Source organism: Bos javanicus, chromosome 11 (genome assembly GCF_032452875.1).
Source record: "Bos javanicus breed banteng chromosome 11, ARS-OSU_banteng_1.0, whole genome shotgun sequence".
Lineage (NCBI taxonomy): Eukaryota > Metazoa > Chordata > Mammalia > Artiodactyla > Bovidae > Bos > Bos javanicus.
Window position 1 is genome coordinate 19,755,655 of NC_083878.1, and position 16,815 is coordinate 19,772,469.

The window sequence follows — 16,815 nt, forward strand, 5'->3', positions numbered from 1 at the left end:
TACGGTCTGGGGGCGGGGCCAACGCCCGGGAGGGGAGGGCTCTGCCACACTTTGCGCATGCGCAACCCCTGGAGTCCGCGCCTCAGGTAAGGTACTTGTGCTGGCCTCTTGCTAGACTTTTGGCTGTAGCTCTTCGTGCCCGACAGGGTCTCCCCAGAGTGAGGAGGAGGGCTGAGGTTTGTAGGGACCACGGCAGAGTTCTGGTATCATAAAGAGGACATTCCTTGACTGTGTTGGTCTGCACGAGGGGCGGACCCGAGTGTTTCCGGGTCGCTCGGTGACCTTGGTCCGGCGACCGGTCAGTGTTCCTTCCGCTGAGCGTGCGTGTGGGCACCTGGCCGGGCCGGAGTGTGCTGGGAGTCCCGGCGGGTCGGGAAGAACCCGGGAGCTGGGGAGATGGCAGGAGCCCAGGCACCGGGGCTGCGGGGGCTGCGAGGGGCTGAGGATCCCTGGTAGCCAACCTGAGACCACGCTTGGGGGCCTTGTTGGTTGCTTGGCTCTTGACACTGAAAACCTGGAAAAACTGCTTTTGTTCATTGAGCTCAGGGTCGGAGCTGGGAAGGCTTGTTGTTTAGAGTGGAAGGAAAGACGTTGCAGTTTGAAATGTTGCCTGGAGATGCTGAGCAGTGTCCATAGCCGGCTATGGTGCACAGCTGAGGTTTTTTGGAGGCAACATGCGTATTTGTCTTAAGCTTGTGCATCCTGAGTCAGCGTCTCAGCCCAGTGTGATGTTACCCTCATGACACACAGCCCTGCTTTTTCCCCAGCCCACCTGAGGATTGCTTTATTATTTATTTTTCGCTTTGCCCTGCTTGCCAGATCTCAGTCACAGGGATTAAACCCCTGCCACAACAGTGAAAGTTCGGAATCCTAACCACTAGACCACCAGGGAACTCTCAGGACTGATTTATTTTAAACGTCACCTGAATTCCACCATTATCCAAAAATCTTGTCTAATCTTATTCCATCTCCACCAGTTAGTAACCTGTTGTGGAATGGTATGCCTTTGGTGTTCATTAAATTGGTTTTATCAGTTGTTATAAACACCTTTTCTGAAGCTGAGGGACTTGGAATGTGAAATGTACATATATCTGTTTTTAAGAAAGGTAAATGTTTTTTACAGTGTTATTTGAACTTTACTTTTTTCCTAGTCTTTTAAAAATTTGCTTTATTTATGGACTTTACTTTTTTGAACCTTTTTCCTTGCTTTCCTAACAAAACAGAATTCTACTTGAATTCCTTACTCTCTGGATCTGCCTGTAAGGCTGGCTTTATGGTGTGTTTGTTTGTTTGTTTTTTCAGCACTTGAACATTAAAAAATAACCCCAAGATAGCTCTTGTACTGGTTATGGCTTATTTCCTGGCAGTAAATGTGCTTAGTCATGTCCAACTCTTTGGGATCGCATGGACTGCAGGGTACCCCCCAGCCCCAGGCTCCTGTCCATGGGGATTCTCCAGGCAAGAATACTGGAGTGGGTTGCCATGCTCTCCTCCAGGGGATCTTCCCAACCCAGGGATCAAACCCAGATCTCCCACATTGGAGGCAGATTCTTTACAGTCTGAGCCACCAGGGAAGCCCAAGAATACTGGGTAGTCTAGCCCATCTCCAGTTGATCTTCCCAACCCAGGAATCAAACTGGGATCTCCCACATGGCAGGTGGATTTTTTACCAGCTGAGCTACCCAGGGAAACCTATAATGTACAGCCTATAATGTAATGTCTAGCAGTACACAAAGGAAAACAAATCTTCCTTCCTACTCCCTCACTGCCTCTTAGTTATGTGTAAGTTTTAAACTTTTCTGCTTCATTTCACTTAGGCATGAATAATAAAGTTTTAATCTTTCAGGCCTCAGGGTGATCACATTATCAAAATGAGAGAAGGGATCTTGGGGGTGGGGTGGGAGGGACACCTGGTAAGGATATTAGTAGGATAATCCTACCAAAGTATTTAATTACCCCCACCCTCAGACTGTTGAAAAGAAGCTAAAATTGAGTGGAATGAAAGGAGAGCTGGGTAGAGTATTACAGGCTGTGCCATTTCACACAGAGAATGGAACAGTATGACAAATCATACACAGGACAATGCTGAAATCCTGAGTTTAAGAACCACTGGTTCTCCTGGCCTTCTTGACTTTGAGGCAGAGTAAAAACTTTGGTCTATATTTCATTTATTCAGTTAGAGTCATATGCTAGTTTGTTATATAGATCTTTCCTTGTTAGCTTTTACCTTCATGAAAGAGAATAAAGACTCAAGCACTTTCTTCTGATGGGCTTTTATAATACAGGGAGAGAATCAAGAGTTGAAGTCTAGTCTTGCCACTTAGTGGGTGATCATGGTCAGTGTTTCCCCTCACGTGGTCCAGGAGCCTCTTGTATAAAAGTCACTTGGAGTTGTTTGTAAAAGGGCAGATTACGGGGTGCCAACTCTGGACTTGCTGAATCAGATTTGGGGATTGGGGAATTGCCCGTTGAGGCCCAAGAATATGCTTTTTTTTTTTTTTTTTTGGCTTCGCCTTGTGGCACGTGGTATCTTAGTTCCCCAACCAATTATTGAACCTGCTTCCTTCCCCTGCACTGGAAGCATGGCGTCTTAACCACTGGACTGCCAGGGAAGTCAACAAAGAATGTGCATTTTTAACAAGGCTTTTGGGTGATGTGATTAGTTTGAAAAAACTTAGAATAGCAACTCCTTAGGAGCAAGAACCAGTTTATTGCTCATCTTTATAGAAAATGCTATGAACTATGGCACATACTTCAATATATTACATAAATGAAAACTTCCAGCTATAAAACACGTATTGATCTAACCACTTACAGAATAATCTTGCTTTTGTAGGCTACTTCATGAAGAACTCCACATATCATACTCATTAGAACATATCTTAATTCCTAGTTTAGCTGAAACTAGGAATTTCTAGTTTCAGCTCCCTATCTCCCACCATTCTATATTCTTAGGCAGTTTAAAAATCTTAGTTCCATAAGTTGTTAGTTTTCACAATGCCTTCAATTTTGTCTCCTCTCTGCTTTCTCTAATCATGTCTCTGGTTCATTGTGCACCTTAGGCATGGAGATTGAAAACTAGGAAAGTGAGACATGTCTAATACAATTTGCATACACTAACTTTGGGGTTTTATTCCTATGTAATCACTCAAACTATTGAAATGTATTGAAGTTCAGTGTTATTAAGTTTGAATATGTTTATTCAGGTTTACGTTTATTTGTTAAACTTAGGATGTCCCGTTCTATGGATCCACTGGCAAAGAAGATCTTTAAAGGAGTGTTAGTAGCTGAACTTATGGGCATTTTTGGAGCATATTTTTTGTTTAATAAGATGAACACAAGCCAAGGTAATCATAATTCAGAAATTAGTGTTTTTTAGGGGGGTGTACAGTTCACTAACACATTTTAGGTTAAATGGCTTTTTTGGAGAAACTGCTTCTTCAGTCAATGTATTAGGCATTTTATGGGCACAAGGGGAGGAAGCTAGGTGTTAATTATTGGTATTATAGAATAAATGACTTACTTCTCCCCAACCACCAAAAGTTAAATGTCTGTAGACTAAGGAAAATGTTTCATACTTCCATGGATTTTCCTAATGGGAAGCATAGAGTAGGTGTCCTTGGTCTGGCTTAGTTTGGGAGTATAGATGGAAAAAATCCGGCCTGTCCCTTACATCTCATTGTTTGACAAACTGAGAAAACAAGCAGCATAGCTGAATTGTCAAGTAACCAGTTGCTCGGGTTAGAGTTCTTCCTCTTCTTCAGCATTAGGCACCAACAGCCTTCCTCATGCCATCAGCAAGTGCTACTTTCCTTTTCTCTAAAGCAGGGAGTAGTCGTCCTGGGGTGGTGGCCATCTTTGAAACTTGTCATTTATCTTAAAGGATGTAAGGGTATAAAAGAAAACATACAAATGGTATTTAAAAGCAAACTAAGGTTTAAGGTCAACTTCAAAAATTGGGTGTAGTACAGTCTTATTTCTAATTCAGAGCAAGGTAAAATGGCATCCATAAAACAGTTCATAAAATTACACAAGGGAATTTCACATTAACACTGTAAATCTGCTTTTAAAATACCATTTTGAAATAAATTAAATCATATATATAGGTCAAATCTTAAAAACTCCAAAATAGCTATGGAAGACTACCTGTAAGTGCAGTTTTGACCCTATTTTAAAAAGATAGTTTCTCTAATTTATAGGATTCCTGTCTTATAGACCCTAAGGCTAGCACTGAATTATGGCTCCACGTGTTAATACAGTGAATTTCTAATCATGCCTAATTTTAAAACTTTTTTTTCATTAGATTTCAGGCATACAATGAGCAAAAAATTCCCCTTCATCTTAGAAGGTATGTTTTTCCTTAAGTAAAATTTGTGTGTACAAAGCAAGTTCTTCAGGTAAACTTTATAAATTATTTATGACCAATTAAGGGTTAAATCACTTTTTAATTTTTTGATGTCCGTTTCCAAAAATACTGTTCATCTCTACTTTCACTCCTTTTGAAGAACACAGTGGAGAAAATTCTCATCGCAGTTACCCAATGAGTTAATCCCAGTGATGGGCTGGATTCTTAATTCTTCCAGTGGGTTAAGAATGTAGACTTTGGAATGAGACTTATCTGAGGGTGATGGGAATCAAATCACTGCTTGAAACTCAAAACTCATGTCTGGTTTGCTACTTTCTTGGAGCTTTTTCTTTCTCCATCAAGTAGAGATAATGTCATCTCATGAATTGTTATAAGGATTAAAAAAGATAACATTATGTAATTACTTCAAACAGTATCTGGTATAAAGTAATGCTTAGTTAATAGTGTTCCTTACAAGGATTAGTAGAGATTAGAGATGCTAGAGCTTACACACAACATATGTATCCTGTCGTCTTTTTCATTTTAGTGTGCAGAAATAAAGGGGAACAGCTGGATTTTTTTTCTCAGTATAGTTTAATTTTAACACTTTTACATGATTTTATAAATGACAGATATTTTTATTTATAGTGTATTACAAATCCATTGAACAGTCTGGAATGTATGGAATCAGAGAGCAAGATCAAGAAAAATGGCTGAACAATAAAAATTAGGAGTAAGTGGAATTTTACTTTGTAATTTATTTAGAAAACACTGATTTTCTTTGCTTTTTCATTTTTTGAGTGGTTCTTGGCCTCTTTCTGAAATTTTTCTTCCTCTTGATGATGCTTTTCACATCTCTGTTGTGTAACCAGTCATCACGTTCAGCCTCCCATCTAAGCTGTTTGAGACCTTTGCGGGAGAGAAGAAAGATGAGTGCACGGTAGATTCTTGGGGCTCCAGAGAACACCCTGAGTGACAGGAGCTTCCAGTCTGCCATGGCCTATAGTCATTTCCCATCTGCTGCACAAACCCCTGCTTGTTTGCTGCTTTCCTTCTGTATTTATCATCAAAGATTTACTTACAAATAAACAACTAGGACAGGAAAGGAACAAATGCTCTAAAGATTTTCTTTTCCCTGAACACTCACTGGTGAAAGAAGAGCAGCCAGTTAACTATCAATATCAGAAATAATTAAAAGATGTATAAAATATAAGGTTACTTAGCAAATTTATACTATATAAAAATAGCCTGCCTCCATTAAAAAAAAAAAAAAAAGTAGTTTTTGTAGGCTGTAGTCTTTTTTGCTGTAGTGTACTTTTTAATCCCATATGCTCTGCAGACAGAAGTGAAAAAGTCATTCCTTCCAGGTTGTAAGGAATCATTTTTCCCTTCTTACTATCAAAAGGTCCTCCAAAAATATTTAGATCTTCAGAAATTATAACTTAAGACTATTTTAAAACCTCAATAAAAATTCAAGTTACTTACTTGCATTATCTTTGTTAGCCATGGCATTCATGCCAATGTTATCAAACTTGGATCCCATATTTTCATCCAATAGGTGGCCAAACTTAAAAAGAAGAGTGGGGGGGGGGGGGCGGTGCAGAGAATACATTTATTAGAAAACTTAAAAAACAACGTACAACAGTAAGTGCTTAAAACAATACGTTAGCCTTACCTCTTCAGCAGATACAAATAAATTGGAGTCATCAAAGTCTCTTTTCTTTTTTTTTCTCGGTCCTAAAAAAAAGTATAAGCCTACATTATTAAGTTGTAAATCCAATAATTTTGTAGAAGATCTTCAATGTAGTTTTGTTAATATATATTTATTTGGCTTAAAACACACAGTTATAATTATCTTCTATGAGCATCATTAGGCAGCTGGCATTTAAAGACAGAAAAATAACCTGAGTTAGTATACAGTTTTTTTTAAGTTGATATCCTAATAGAACTGTTCAGGTGACAATAGTGTCTTCTTGTCTTTCAGATCTGACCATCAATCAAAGTTTGATTTCAAAGTATTTCAAAGTGTCAGGCAAGATTAAAATTCTGAAATTGACGAGGATGTATTTTAAATATTTAAGGTTAACTGTAAATTTTAACTAAGTAAGAGGTTTTGTTCCTTGGAGTAACTGTGAAGAAGTGGTGGAGGGTTTGTTTACTGTGTTATAACTAGAGTTGTGTTTACTACTTGAAATAAAGTGGTTCTTTAAAAAAACCTCCCCTGTAATTCTAAATATGTAAACCTTTCAAAACAGAATAGTAAAACATTTTTAATATATGTTACATTTTTTCATTTCCATTACAGTTTATTATAAGCCATTGAATATATAGTATTCTGTGCTGTACAGCAGGACCTTGTTTCTTATTTATCCCCCACTTCTTTCCTCCTTGGTAACCACAAGTTGTTTTCTGTGTCTGTGAGTCTGTTTTTTAAGTAAGTTCACTAATATTTATTACATTTTAACTCACATTTAAAAGCATTATCTAAAACTATAATAATTCAAAGTATTGCTTTTACCCATTTTCACTTTACCTGAAACAATATTCAAACTCTATTATCAATGTTTCTGGTACTAACAGCCACTTAAATATCCCTGGTGCCCATTTGCAGTCCCATGCTCCCTTCCATGGAAGGCTTCGCTTTTTCTGGCTATTTCATGTAAATGGGATCATGTGATATGTGGTTTTCAGCGACTAGCCTCTTTTACTTAGCATAACTTTTTTTTACCTGGCTGTGCTGCGTGGCTTGTGGTAGCTTCCCAACCAGGGATTGAATCCAGGCCCCTGGTAGTGAAAGCCTGGAGTCCTAACTACTGGACCGCCAGGGAATTCCCAGCAAAACATTTTTGAGGCTCATTCACCTTATAGCATGTATCAATATTTCATTCCATTTTATTGCTTAACAATATTATATGGGCTTCATCTATTTTTTGCTTGTACATTCAACAGACATTTGGTTGTTCCTACTTTTTGGCTATTATGAATATTGCTGCTATGAACAGTCATGTACATGTCTTTGTATGGATATACCAGAGCCATTTTTGATAGAAGTTTCTAGAGCATTTCATCTTCCAAAGTGAAATGTGTATTATTTCAGAATTGTGCATAATGCTATTTTTCTCCTAAGCTAAAATTTCCACTTGTATAGTATTAGGAAAGGTCTTGGTTTTCATTCATCCTACAGGCATATATCTAAAGCTTCAATTAGCAGGTACTTCTGCTGAACTGCTTCCTTCAAGTTTATTCTTTTTTTAAAAGATTTATTCTTAGACTAGCCAACATTAGCAAATACAGGGTGAATTCCCCCACCCTCATCAATTCATCTGTTTGCTGCTTCTTTCCTTTTTAAATCCCTTTGTTTCTTTTTAAAAAAATCAATTGTCACATCCTTTAATCTGTATCCAAAACTATTATCCATTGAGATTTGATGTCTTTTCAGGCTAATATCTTCTGAAATGGCACTTTATTGAAAATAAGGTCAATGAGAGAGCATCTTTTAATACAACAGGCTCAGTAGGATTTAAAGCAACATATCTTTTCTGAGAGATTTTGAGGAAAACTGCCTTATGGGCAAATGCTACTATTAAAAGTGTGACCTTCTATCATTCAATGAAAGACAAATTCTGAATGGTAACACATTATGATGTAAATATGCATCAGGTAAATCTAAGAGAACTGTGATGTTAGCAGTATTTAAACTTTGTAGGCATCAACGTCTCTGAGGGACTATTACCCACCCAGAGTTACTGTTGATATTTACTGTCAAAAAGTTTTGTATTATTTAATTTTAACAAAATATTGTCAAGCGTTTTAAACTTCGCAGGTCTATTTTTATTCATTAGCATTTACAGCTGACCCTTGAACAATGTGTAGGTTAGGGGCATCAACCTCTGTGCAGCCAAAAACAGGAATATACCTTAACCTCAGCCTTCCGCATCCTCAGATTCAACCACTGAGGACCATGTAGCACTGCGGTACGTGTTTATTGGTCCTGTACCAACGGACCCATTTAGTTTAAACTCATGTTATTTAAGGGTCAAATGTACCATAGTACTAGTAAGCAGAAATAAAGAGGCATTATAATCGAAGTTTTTGTTTTAGTTTTTTTAAAGGTAGGTGTGTGTGTGAATTTATCCACAAATTAAGGAATATTTGTATTATAGTGCTTTCTACAATTTTATCAAAAAATATTATCACCTGATATATATATAGTGCTTTTTTCCTTTTATTAGTACCGTAGAAGTATTACACTAAAAGGCATAATCTGTTAGGATATACTTTTAAAAATATGAGAGAACAAATTAGCAGAAATGAAAACTCTCATTTTACATATTTTTGAGATCAGAATCATTTTGTCATGGCAGCTCTCATTAAAAAAAGAAAATGATGTTAATAAAGAGCATGGGTTTTTAAATAGATGGATCAGATGGGAAGGTAAGAGTTGATAAAAGGAAAAATGCAACAGGTGTCTATGAAAATCCCGGGCTTACATTATTATTGAAGGTTTAAAAATTCATGAAAAGATGATCCAGAGGTATTTAAATGAGAGGAGTGAATTCAGGAAAGAAAATAATTGGAGGATGTGAAAAACAACTATTTATGTATTAAAAATTCATAAAACTTATTACCCAATAGAACAGTTAATTTCCCAAAATGATAATGAACAACAGCTTTCACATGCAGTGCTTAGGTTCAGAAGAGACTAAATACATTTTCTTACCTTGAAATGACCCAGCAAAGTCAAAATCATTTGCACTTTTTCTCTTGTTTTTCTTATTATTGACTTTGAGTCTGACCTCATCATCAAGTTCTGTTACCAAAAACAAAAACATAAAAACTCTGTTGTTATTAAGCAATTTTAAAAAACTGCTGCAGAACTACTATGATGAATATAGATTAACATTATTGCAAATTATCAATCCAGTATTTTTAAAAGGCAGTATAACACGACAGGTCAAGAGGAAAAGCATAGACAGCCTCAATATTGATTAAATAGAAGTCCAAAACAACTCAGCTGGTTATAAACCCAAAACTTCAGTGTCAAGTGAGATGGGAAGATCTTAAATTTCTGGCTGATTTGAGTATAAATCTGAATACAAGATAATATTAAAAAACCTTTAAGAGAAAAACTAGCCTCTGCTAAGGCAGAAAGTTTGTTTAAAGGTTTACCTGGAATGCCCTCATTCTCATCATCTAACACATCCATGAATGTTCCTCCATCTTCCTCAATTTCAGCGAATTCTTCATTCATACTTCCTAAGGAAACTTCATCATCATCCAAATTATCAAGGTTGTCATCTTCTGAATCTTCATCTTCTGAGTCATCCTTAGCTCCTTTTGCTTTCTTCTTCATGTTGCTGAAGAAAAATAACAATTAGTAAAGTAAATGAGGACTCTATTTTCTAAAGTATGTGTTGGTGACCAGCAGGGTATTAGGCTATTAACAGAATTCAAAGGAAAATTACAGACAGCTCAGAGCCTTTATTTAACATACTAACAAGCATTATAAAAGTTCAAAAATGAAAGTACTATATTTATTTCCCAAAATTCAATACCTTTCTCCTGTATAACACATAGTCCTGTGCTCCACTGTTCTGAAAGACAGTAATTTGAGAAATGCTGGGAAAAAAGAGTTAAAAAAAAATTTAAGGAAAGCATATTACCTAGCGAAATCAAGGTCATCCTTTCCAGAGGTGAAACAATTATCATCTTCAAATGTGTCTGCCAGAGAGCAATATACAAATTGTGAGATATAGCAAGAAATAACAAATGACACGTCTTATACTAAAATCAACACATATGACTGTTGTTTGTGATAAGTAAACACCAAAATGATATACATCTGACACTGCTGCTTTTTTATTAATCTACACAAATCCATGTACTATGCTGGCCTTAATTAAATCCCTAAACTAAATGGGTTCTGGTTAATTTTAGCTTCTTTCTACAGTTCTTTTATTCAATGAGGGAAAATGTCAAGAGTATTTAGCAATTGCAGTCCTTTTTACTCCATTAGAACTGTTTAAGTGCTTATTTTTAGTAGGTGTGATATAATATGCAACAAGTGAGCTCAATGTAAACTTTTCTAATTTCCCAATTTTTGCTTCAGTCCAAATTTCAATAAAAATTTTCAAGCTCTGTGGATTATAAAGGTAAACAAATTACCAATCATCTTTTCAAATTCCTCATCGTCCACATCTTCTATACTTTCTTCATCTTCGTTCCGTTTTTGTTTCACTTTAACATTGGTAACTTTTTTATAATACCTAAAATAAAATGCATGTTATACATTGACATTTGATGATTTTATCAAAGGGCCTGTTCTATGATCATCAAAAGACTTACGGTCAATGCCACAAACAAGTGTAAAAGCTGTCAACTCAGTGGCATATAAATGACTAAAATTTGTATTATAGAAAAAAGTTTTAAATTCAAAACAGTTGGAAACGTTTGAAATGTGAAGGATATAAATTTCAATGATTTAGGCTTGGTTCTTCATAAAAACACCATAAGTCATCTTAATTAAATGGCACAGTAAAAGGTTATTTTAGTATCAACACTAAATGGTACAAGTATTCTAATGTTGGAAACTGGCTCCAAATGACTTCTAATCTCAATATTTTATCAGTTCAACCCATTCTATCAAGGACAATGAAACTTAGCATTCTGCTGATGGGATCATACCCTCAAAATTCTTTACACAAAATGTATTTACAAAGCAAATCAAATCAAACCAAATTAACCAATCACCCAGATGAGATAACAGTTCCTTTACTAGGCAAAGAATCAGTAGTAATAACTCTTAATAGTAGGTTTAGGACTTATCTCCATAGTGCAAAAGTGTCTGACTCTTTGCGAGCCTATGGACTGTAGCCCTCCAGGCTCCTCTGTCCATGGGATTCTCTAGGCAAGAATACTGGAGTGGGTTGCCATGCCCTCCTCCAGGGGATCTTCCCAACCCAGGGATAGAAGCTGTGTCTCTTACATCTCTGGCATCGGCAGGTGGTTCTCTACCACTAGCACCACCTGGGAAGCCCTATCTCCACAGTAGTGCAATGAATTTTGCTAATTTTCCTTAGAGCCATGTTTTAGACAAATAACTTATGAGTTATTTATCATTAGATTGATACAGATTTAAGACTTTAAGAAAACTAATATACTAAAACTGAAGATTAAATTTCACAAGATTCTTAAAATGTGTGCTAAATTGTTAAAAAACAAAACCCTCAAATTTACTTGTTTTAGTTTCATTTAGATATCTTAACATTTAGCAAACTGAACATTTCTAAATTCCTCTAACAAAAATGGAGTGACATATCCTTCAATTTGTCCATAACAGACCTATGTTAACAAAGCATTTATGGAATCTAAAAATTTTAAATTTAACAGCTCTTCAAATGAACCAGTGAACCAGTATATTACGTATATTACCTGTAGAAAAACACTTCATCTACTGGTATCTGGCTTTCTTCTTTTGCAAGGAACTCCTTACTGTTAACTAGGAAAACAAGTTAAAAATTTTAAGGAATTCTTTTTATGTTCTTCAAGCTTTTAAGACTAAGTACACAATACCTATAAATCTAAAGTCTCAAAATGTAAGGAAGTTGGAAAGAAGTCGTCTTATAATGTGAAGGACAGTCTGGAAAAGTCTGTGTGGAGGAAACCCAACATCTGAAATTTTATCAGCTACAATCATTTGTAGCCAACAGTGATCACAGTGAAAGAGCAAGGTTCTCTTGTCCTCCAACTGCACCCAGGATCCAAACTTTAAGAGAAAAAAAATTAATAATCACTTTTACTGTTTCCTTATCAGCATAAAAATATTCAGAATCATCTTGATTAAAAAGGGTATTTGGCTTCTCTAATTCCAACCCTAACTTTGGTTAAGTCTTTTTATGTCTCTGGACCTCTGTGAGATGTCAATTAAAATTAAATGATTTATAAATTGTAACTGAACAAAGCTAGTGGAGGTGATGGAATTCCAGTTGAGCTATTTCAAATCCTGAAAGATGCTGCTGTGAAAGTGCTGCACTCAATATGCCAGCAAATTTGGAAAATTCAGTGGCCACAGGACTGGAAAAGGTCAGTTTTCATTCCAATCCCAAAGAAAGGCAATGCCAAAGAATGCTCAAACTACCGCACAATTGCACTCATCTCACACACTAGTCAAGTAATGCTCAAAATTCTCCAAGCCAGGCTTCAGCAATACGTGAACCGTGAACTTCCTGATGTTCAAGCTGGTTTTAGAAAAGGAAGAGGAACCAGAGATCAAATTGCCAACATCCTCTGGATCATGGAAAAAGCAAGAGAGTTCCAGAAAACCATCTATTTCTGCTTTATTGACTATGCCAAAGCCTTTGACTGTGTGGATCACAATAAACTGTGGAAACTTCTTCAAGAGATGGGAATACCAGACCACCTGATCTGCCTCTTGAGAAACCTGTACGCAGGTCAGGAAGCAACAGTTAGAACTGGACATGGAACAACAGACTGGTTCCAAATAGGAAAAGGAGTGCATCAAGGCTGTATATTGTCACCCTGCTTATTTAACTTATACGCAGAGTACATCATGAGAAACGCTGGGCTGGAAGAAACACAAGCTGGAATCAAGATTGCCAGGAGAAATATCAATAACCTCAGATATGCAGATGACACCACCCTTATGGTAGAAAGTGAAGAGGAACTCAAAAGCCTCTTGATGAAAGTGAAAGTGGAGAGTGAAAAAGTTGGCTCAAAGCTCAACATTCAGAAAATGAAGATCATGGCATCCGGTCCCATCACTTCATGGGAAATAGATGGGGAAACAGTGGAAACAGTGTCAGACTTTATTTTTTTGGGCTCCAAAATCACTGCAGATGGTGACTGCAGCCATGAAATTAAAAGACGCTTACTCCTTGGAAGGAAAGTTATAACCAACCTAGATAGCACATTCAAAAGCAGAGATATTACTTTGCCAACAAAGGTCCGTCTAGTCAAGGCTGTGGTTTTTCCAGTGGTCATGTATGGATGTGAGAATTGGACTGTGAAGAAGGCTGAGTGCCGAAGAATTGATGCTTTTGAACTGTGGTGTTGGAGAAGACTCTTGAGAGTCCCTTGGACTGCAAGGAGATCCAACCAGTCCATTCTGAAGGAGATCAGCCCTGGGATTTCTTTGGAAGGAATGATGCTAAAGCTGAAACTCCAGTACTTTGGCCACCTCATGCGAAGTGTTGACTCATTGGAAAAGACTCTGATGCTGGGAGGGATTGGGGGCAGGAGGAGAAGGGAACGACAGAGGATGAGAGGGCTGGATGGCATCACTGACTCGATGGACGTGAGTCTGGGTAAACTCCGGGAGTTGGTGATGGACAGGGAGGCCTGGCGTGCTGCGATTCATGGGGTCACAAAGAGTCGGACACGACTGAGCGACTGGACTGAACTGAACTGAACTGAACTGAATCTTAGACTCTGAACAAAAAGGAACTGGGATCTAATATGTAAATAAATGTCTGCTGTGAATACAAAGAGAATTAGATTCACAGGATGAGTACTAAATACCCATAGAAATAAGTTTAAAGTAACGCTCAGTGACAAAAATCTGTTGTAGTTATTCTGCCACGCCCATATTAGAGAGCTTAAGATGGTCTGAACTATAAAAGATAATTATATACGGGGGGTGGGGTTGATGTCAGTGACAGAGCTATAGCTTTACCTATGGATGATACAAGAATAGCAAAATGTTAATTGTTAAAAGATGGGTGATGGTTACAAAGGTGGGGTGGGGTGGGGGGGAAGGTCTATCATACCACTTGTGTATATACTTTGGATATGTTTGAAATGTTTTGTAATTAAAAAGAAAAAAGGCCCAGTCACAGTAAACTTGAAAATGTATACATTCTTGAACACAAAGATGGATACTATCTGTGGTGCTTAGGTTTTACCCTGATAAGCAGAGCAAAGACTAACACAACCTGTGTGCTACTAATCTGCACTACTGTCAGTTTCAACTGTCCAGGCTTTATACTTACCAGCAAGACTACGAATGTCCTTCATAAAATGTTTTCTTTTTGGCTGCATCACAACACTGTCTGTGTTTTCTGAAATGTAAAATCAAGACAGTGTAATGTAAAACCTAGTTATATATGCTCATGTTGTTTATTAAATATCAACAGTGAAAACGGAAAAGTTCATCAAACAGAAGTATACCTTTGCCTTTATGTGGCTTTGGATTTCGATATACAAATCGATCCAAGAACCTCATTAGTGTGAAATCCTGCAGTGGATCCCCTGAATACTCAATATAATTTCCCTGAAAGATGAGGGGAGGGAATTAAGATCTTAACTTGAAATATATATATATACTCACAACACACACACACACACACAGAAGAACAAGAAAAAGATAAGCATCTACTACATTGCTTCAAAGGCACAAATGTGCAATAAAATACCCTTCAAATATCCCTCACATGCACATTATTCTTTCCTTGAAGAAATTAAGCACACACGCATACATATTCTATAATGCACTGCTGATTTTATGAATAGGCAAACAGTATTAATACTGTAGGTCATCTAACCATGAACCAGGAATCAACGCTGAGTGAAAAAAATGGCAAAAGGGAAAGGGGAGGGTAGCCTTTCTCCAGGAGCAATAAATAATCAGGATGTAATAAATAACTGTTGTGGCTCTATAATATCCATGTATTTCCACTCATCTCAGAGTGGGAGGAATTATCTGTTGCTCTTTATCAAACAAATCATTGCCCCTTTACAACAGCAGAAAAGCATACACAATTCTATCCAGTAGAGAAAACGCTGACCAGTTAGTGGCTACTTCAAACAGGATTACTTATTTTCTTTAATTTCTTGTCTTCTGAATATTTGAGACTTACCTGAAGAATAGTCTTTGCAAAAAGGGCCACAGAAGGATGAAAATGCTCAGATAGCTGGAAAGAAATATGTGAAATAAGGTCAACTACCAAAACTGCAGGTTATTTAAGAAAATCCCCCAAACTGAAACTGAAGCCAATACATGAGAAGAGTGACTCTCAACATTCCGGTCTCAGGAACACTCTGTATACTTCAAAATCAAGGACCTTAAGAGCTTCTGTGAGTTAAGTGGGATATATCTACTGATACTTAACTTTATTAGAAATTACAACAAAAGAAAATCTGAACACTTACAGTTCATTTAAAATTAACAATAAACCTATTACATATTAATATAAACAATAACATGTAGAATGAAAAATAACTTTCAGAACAAACATTAGTGGTAAGCGCAGCATTATTTTACAGCTTTGCAAATCTAATGTCTGGTTTAAGAGAAGCCAGCAGATTCTCATATCTACTTCTGTAGTCCATGTTATTTTAGTTCACGTGTGTTTAGGAAATTTGGCCACACACAGATATATACTTGGAAAAAATGGGGGATTAACTAATGGTCTTTCACATAAATGTGGATTTTTTTCCTTTGATACTATACCAAAGATGAGCTGCAATATGGAGTCTGAAACCCTACCAACTTTTGGTATTTGCTACTTAAAATTAACTGGTCTACAGTGGATGAATCTTTTATTCATGTTTGACTTTTAACACTGTGCACTGGTCATTTATAAAATACTGATTTTGTGAATTATGCAATTCTTCAAAATGTTGCTGACATTTAATTAAACATCACAAAAACCATAGTATCACCATGAATTTCATTAGAAAAGATACCAAGAAACTGTTAAGCTTAAGATGGTGGTTATAGGAGTTCTAAAATTTTAACCAAAGCTTGAATTTCATCACTGATAACAGATACTGTCAGCTGTTTCATTTGAAGTAAAAGATTTACTTCATTCATTTTCAAGAAATATCTCCCAAATACAAAAGCATGACCAGTCTGTCAGCCAGTCTTTCATGAAAAAAGTAGCTAGCTGCATTTCCAACAATCATATAGGCACTCTTCCTTGAGATGTGAGAAAACTCTCATATTTAGGTATTCTGGGGTTAAAATAATAAAATCAACAATTTTCCTTGCTTCATCATACTTGTGTGATACTGGCTTTCCTCCTCCCTTTCAAGTATATGGCAATGAAGAATATAATGGCCATCAGTACAGCTTGGTACTACTGTTTTTATTTCTGCTAAAGTCACCAGCAGTTTAGCCATCATTTCTTTAATACCACCAGTGCATCAACAGTGACAAAGGCAAATAATATCTTGGTATCACTTTCAAAGTAGTTGTGACCTTACAGATTCACTAACAAGGTGTCAGGGACCCACAGGAGTCTGCCTAGGAAGACACTTGCGTTAGCAAAACTCCAGAAAGGTTATTAGAAATGAGTTCCTCTTATACATTTACAAGGTAACTTTGCTTGCAAACAGTTGTACTACCACAAAATTTTTCAGAGATACCCAATTGCGGTAATATGGTTGCTAAGTTGTGTCCAACTCTTTGTGATCCCATGGACTGTAGCCCGCCACTCTCCTCTGTCCATGGA

General features: G+C 36.9%; 2 protein-coding genes across 2 annotated transcripts in view; one reads left to right on the forward strand and one right to left on the reverse strand.

Annotated features, from left to right (window-relative positions):
* On the forward strand, positions 1–6,628 carry CEBPZOS (CEBPZ opposite strand). Its single transcript, XM_061432089.1, has 5 exons — positions 1–86; positions 3,232–3,347; positions 4,304–4,348; positions 4,994–5,078; positions 6,330–6,628. Exons 1-4 carry the CDS (start codon positions 58–60, stop codon positions 5,074–5,076), a joined length of 273 nt encoding a protein of 90 aa, XP_061288073.1. The 5' UTR covers positions 1–57; the 3' UTR covers positions 5,077–5,078; positions 6,330–6,628.
* Positions 5,084–16,815, reverse strand: part of CEBPZ (CCAAT enhancer binding protein zeta) — a 24,704-nt gene continuing 12,972 nt past the window's right edge. Inside the window, exons 6-16 of the mRNA XM_061432083.1 lie at positions 15,220–15,273; positions 14,531–14,633; positions 14,353–14,421; positions 11,777–11,843; positions 10,511–10,611; positions 10,009–10,066; positions 9,515–9,702; positions 9,066–9,155; positions 6,021–6,082; positions 5,831–5,912; positions 5,084–5,254 (exon numbers count right to left, since the gene is read on the reverse strand). Coding sequence (XP_061288067.1) covers positions 5,103–5,254; positions 5,831–5,912; positions 6,021–6,082; positions 9,066–9,155; positions 9,515–9,702; positions 10,009–10,066; positions 10,511–10,611; positions 11,777–11,843; positions 14,353–14,421; positions 14,531–14,633; positions 15,220–15,273 — 1,026 coding nt within the window. The 3' untranslated portion in view covers positions 5,084–5,102. The remainder of the gene's footprint in view (positions 5,255–5,830; positions 5,913–6,020; positions 6,083–9,065; positions 9,156–9,514; positions 9,703–10,008; positions 10,067–10,510; positions 10,612–11,776; positions 11,844–14,352; positions 14,422–14,530; positions 14,634–15,219; positions 15,274–16,815) is intronic.

Excerpts from the sequence above, each read along its gene's own strand:
- CEBPZOS (XM_061432089.1), top strand. The coding sequence starts at position 58 with ATGCGCAACCCCTGGAGTCCGCGCCTCAG. Across the intron at positions 87-3,231 it reads CCCTGGAGTCCGCGCCTCAG|GATGTCCCGTTCTATGGATC; the intron begins GTAAGGTACTTG and ends TGTTAAACTTAG. Across the intron at positions 4,349-4,993 it reads ATTCCCCTTCATCTTAGAAG|TGTATTACAAATCCATTGAA; the intron begins GTATGTTTTTCC and ends TTTTATTTATAG.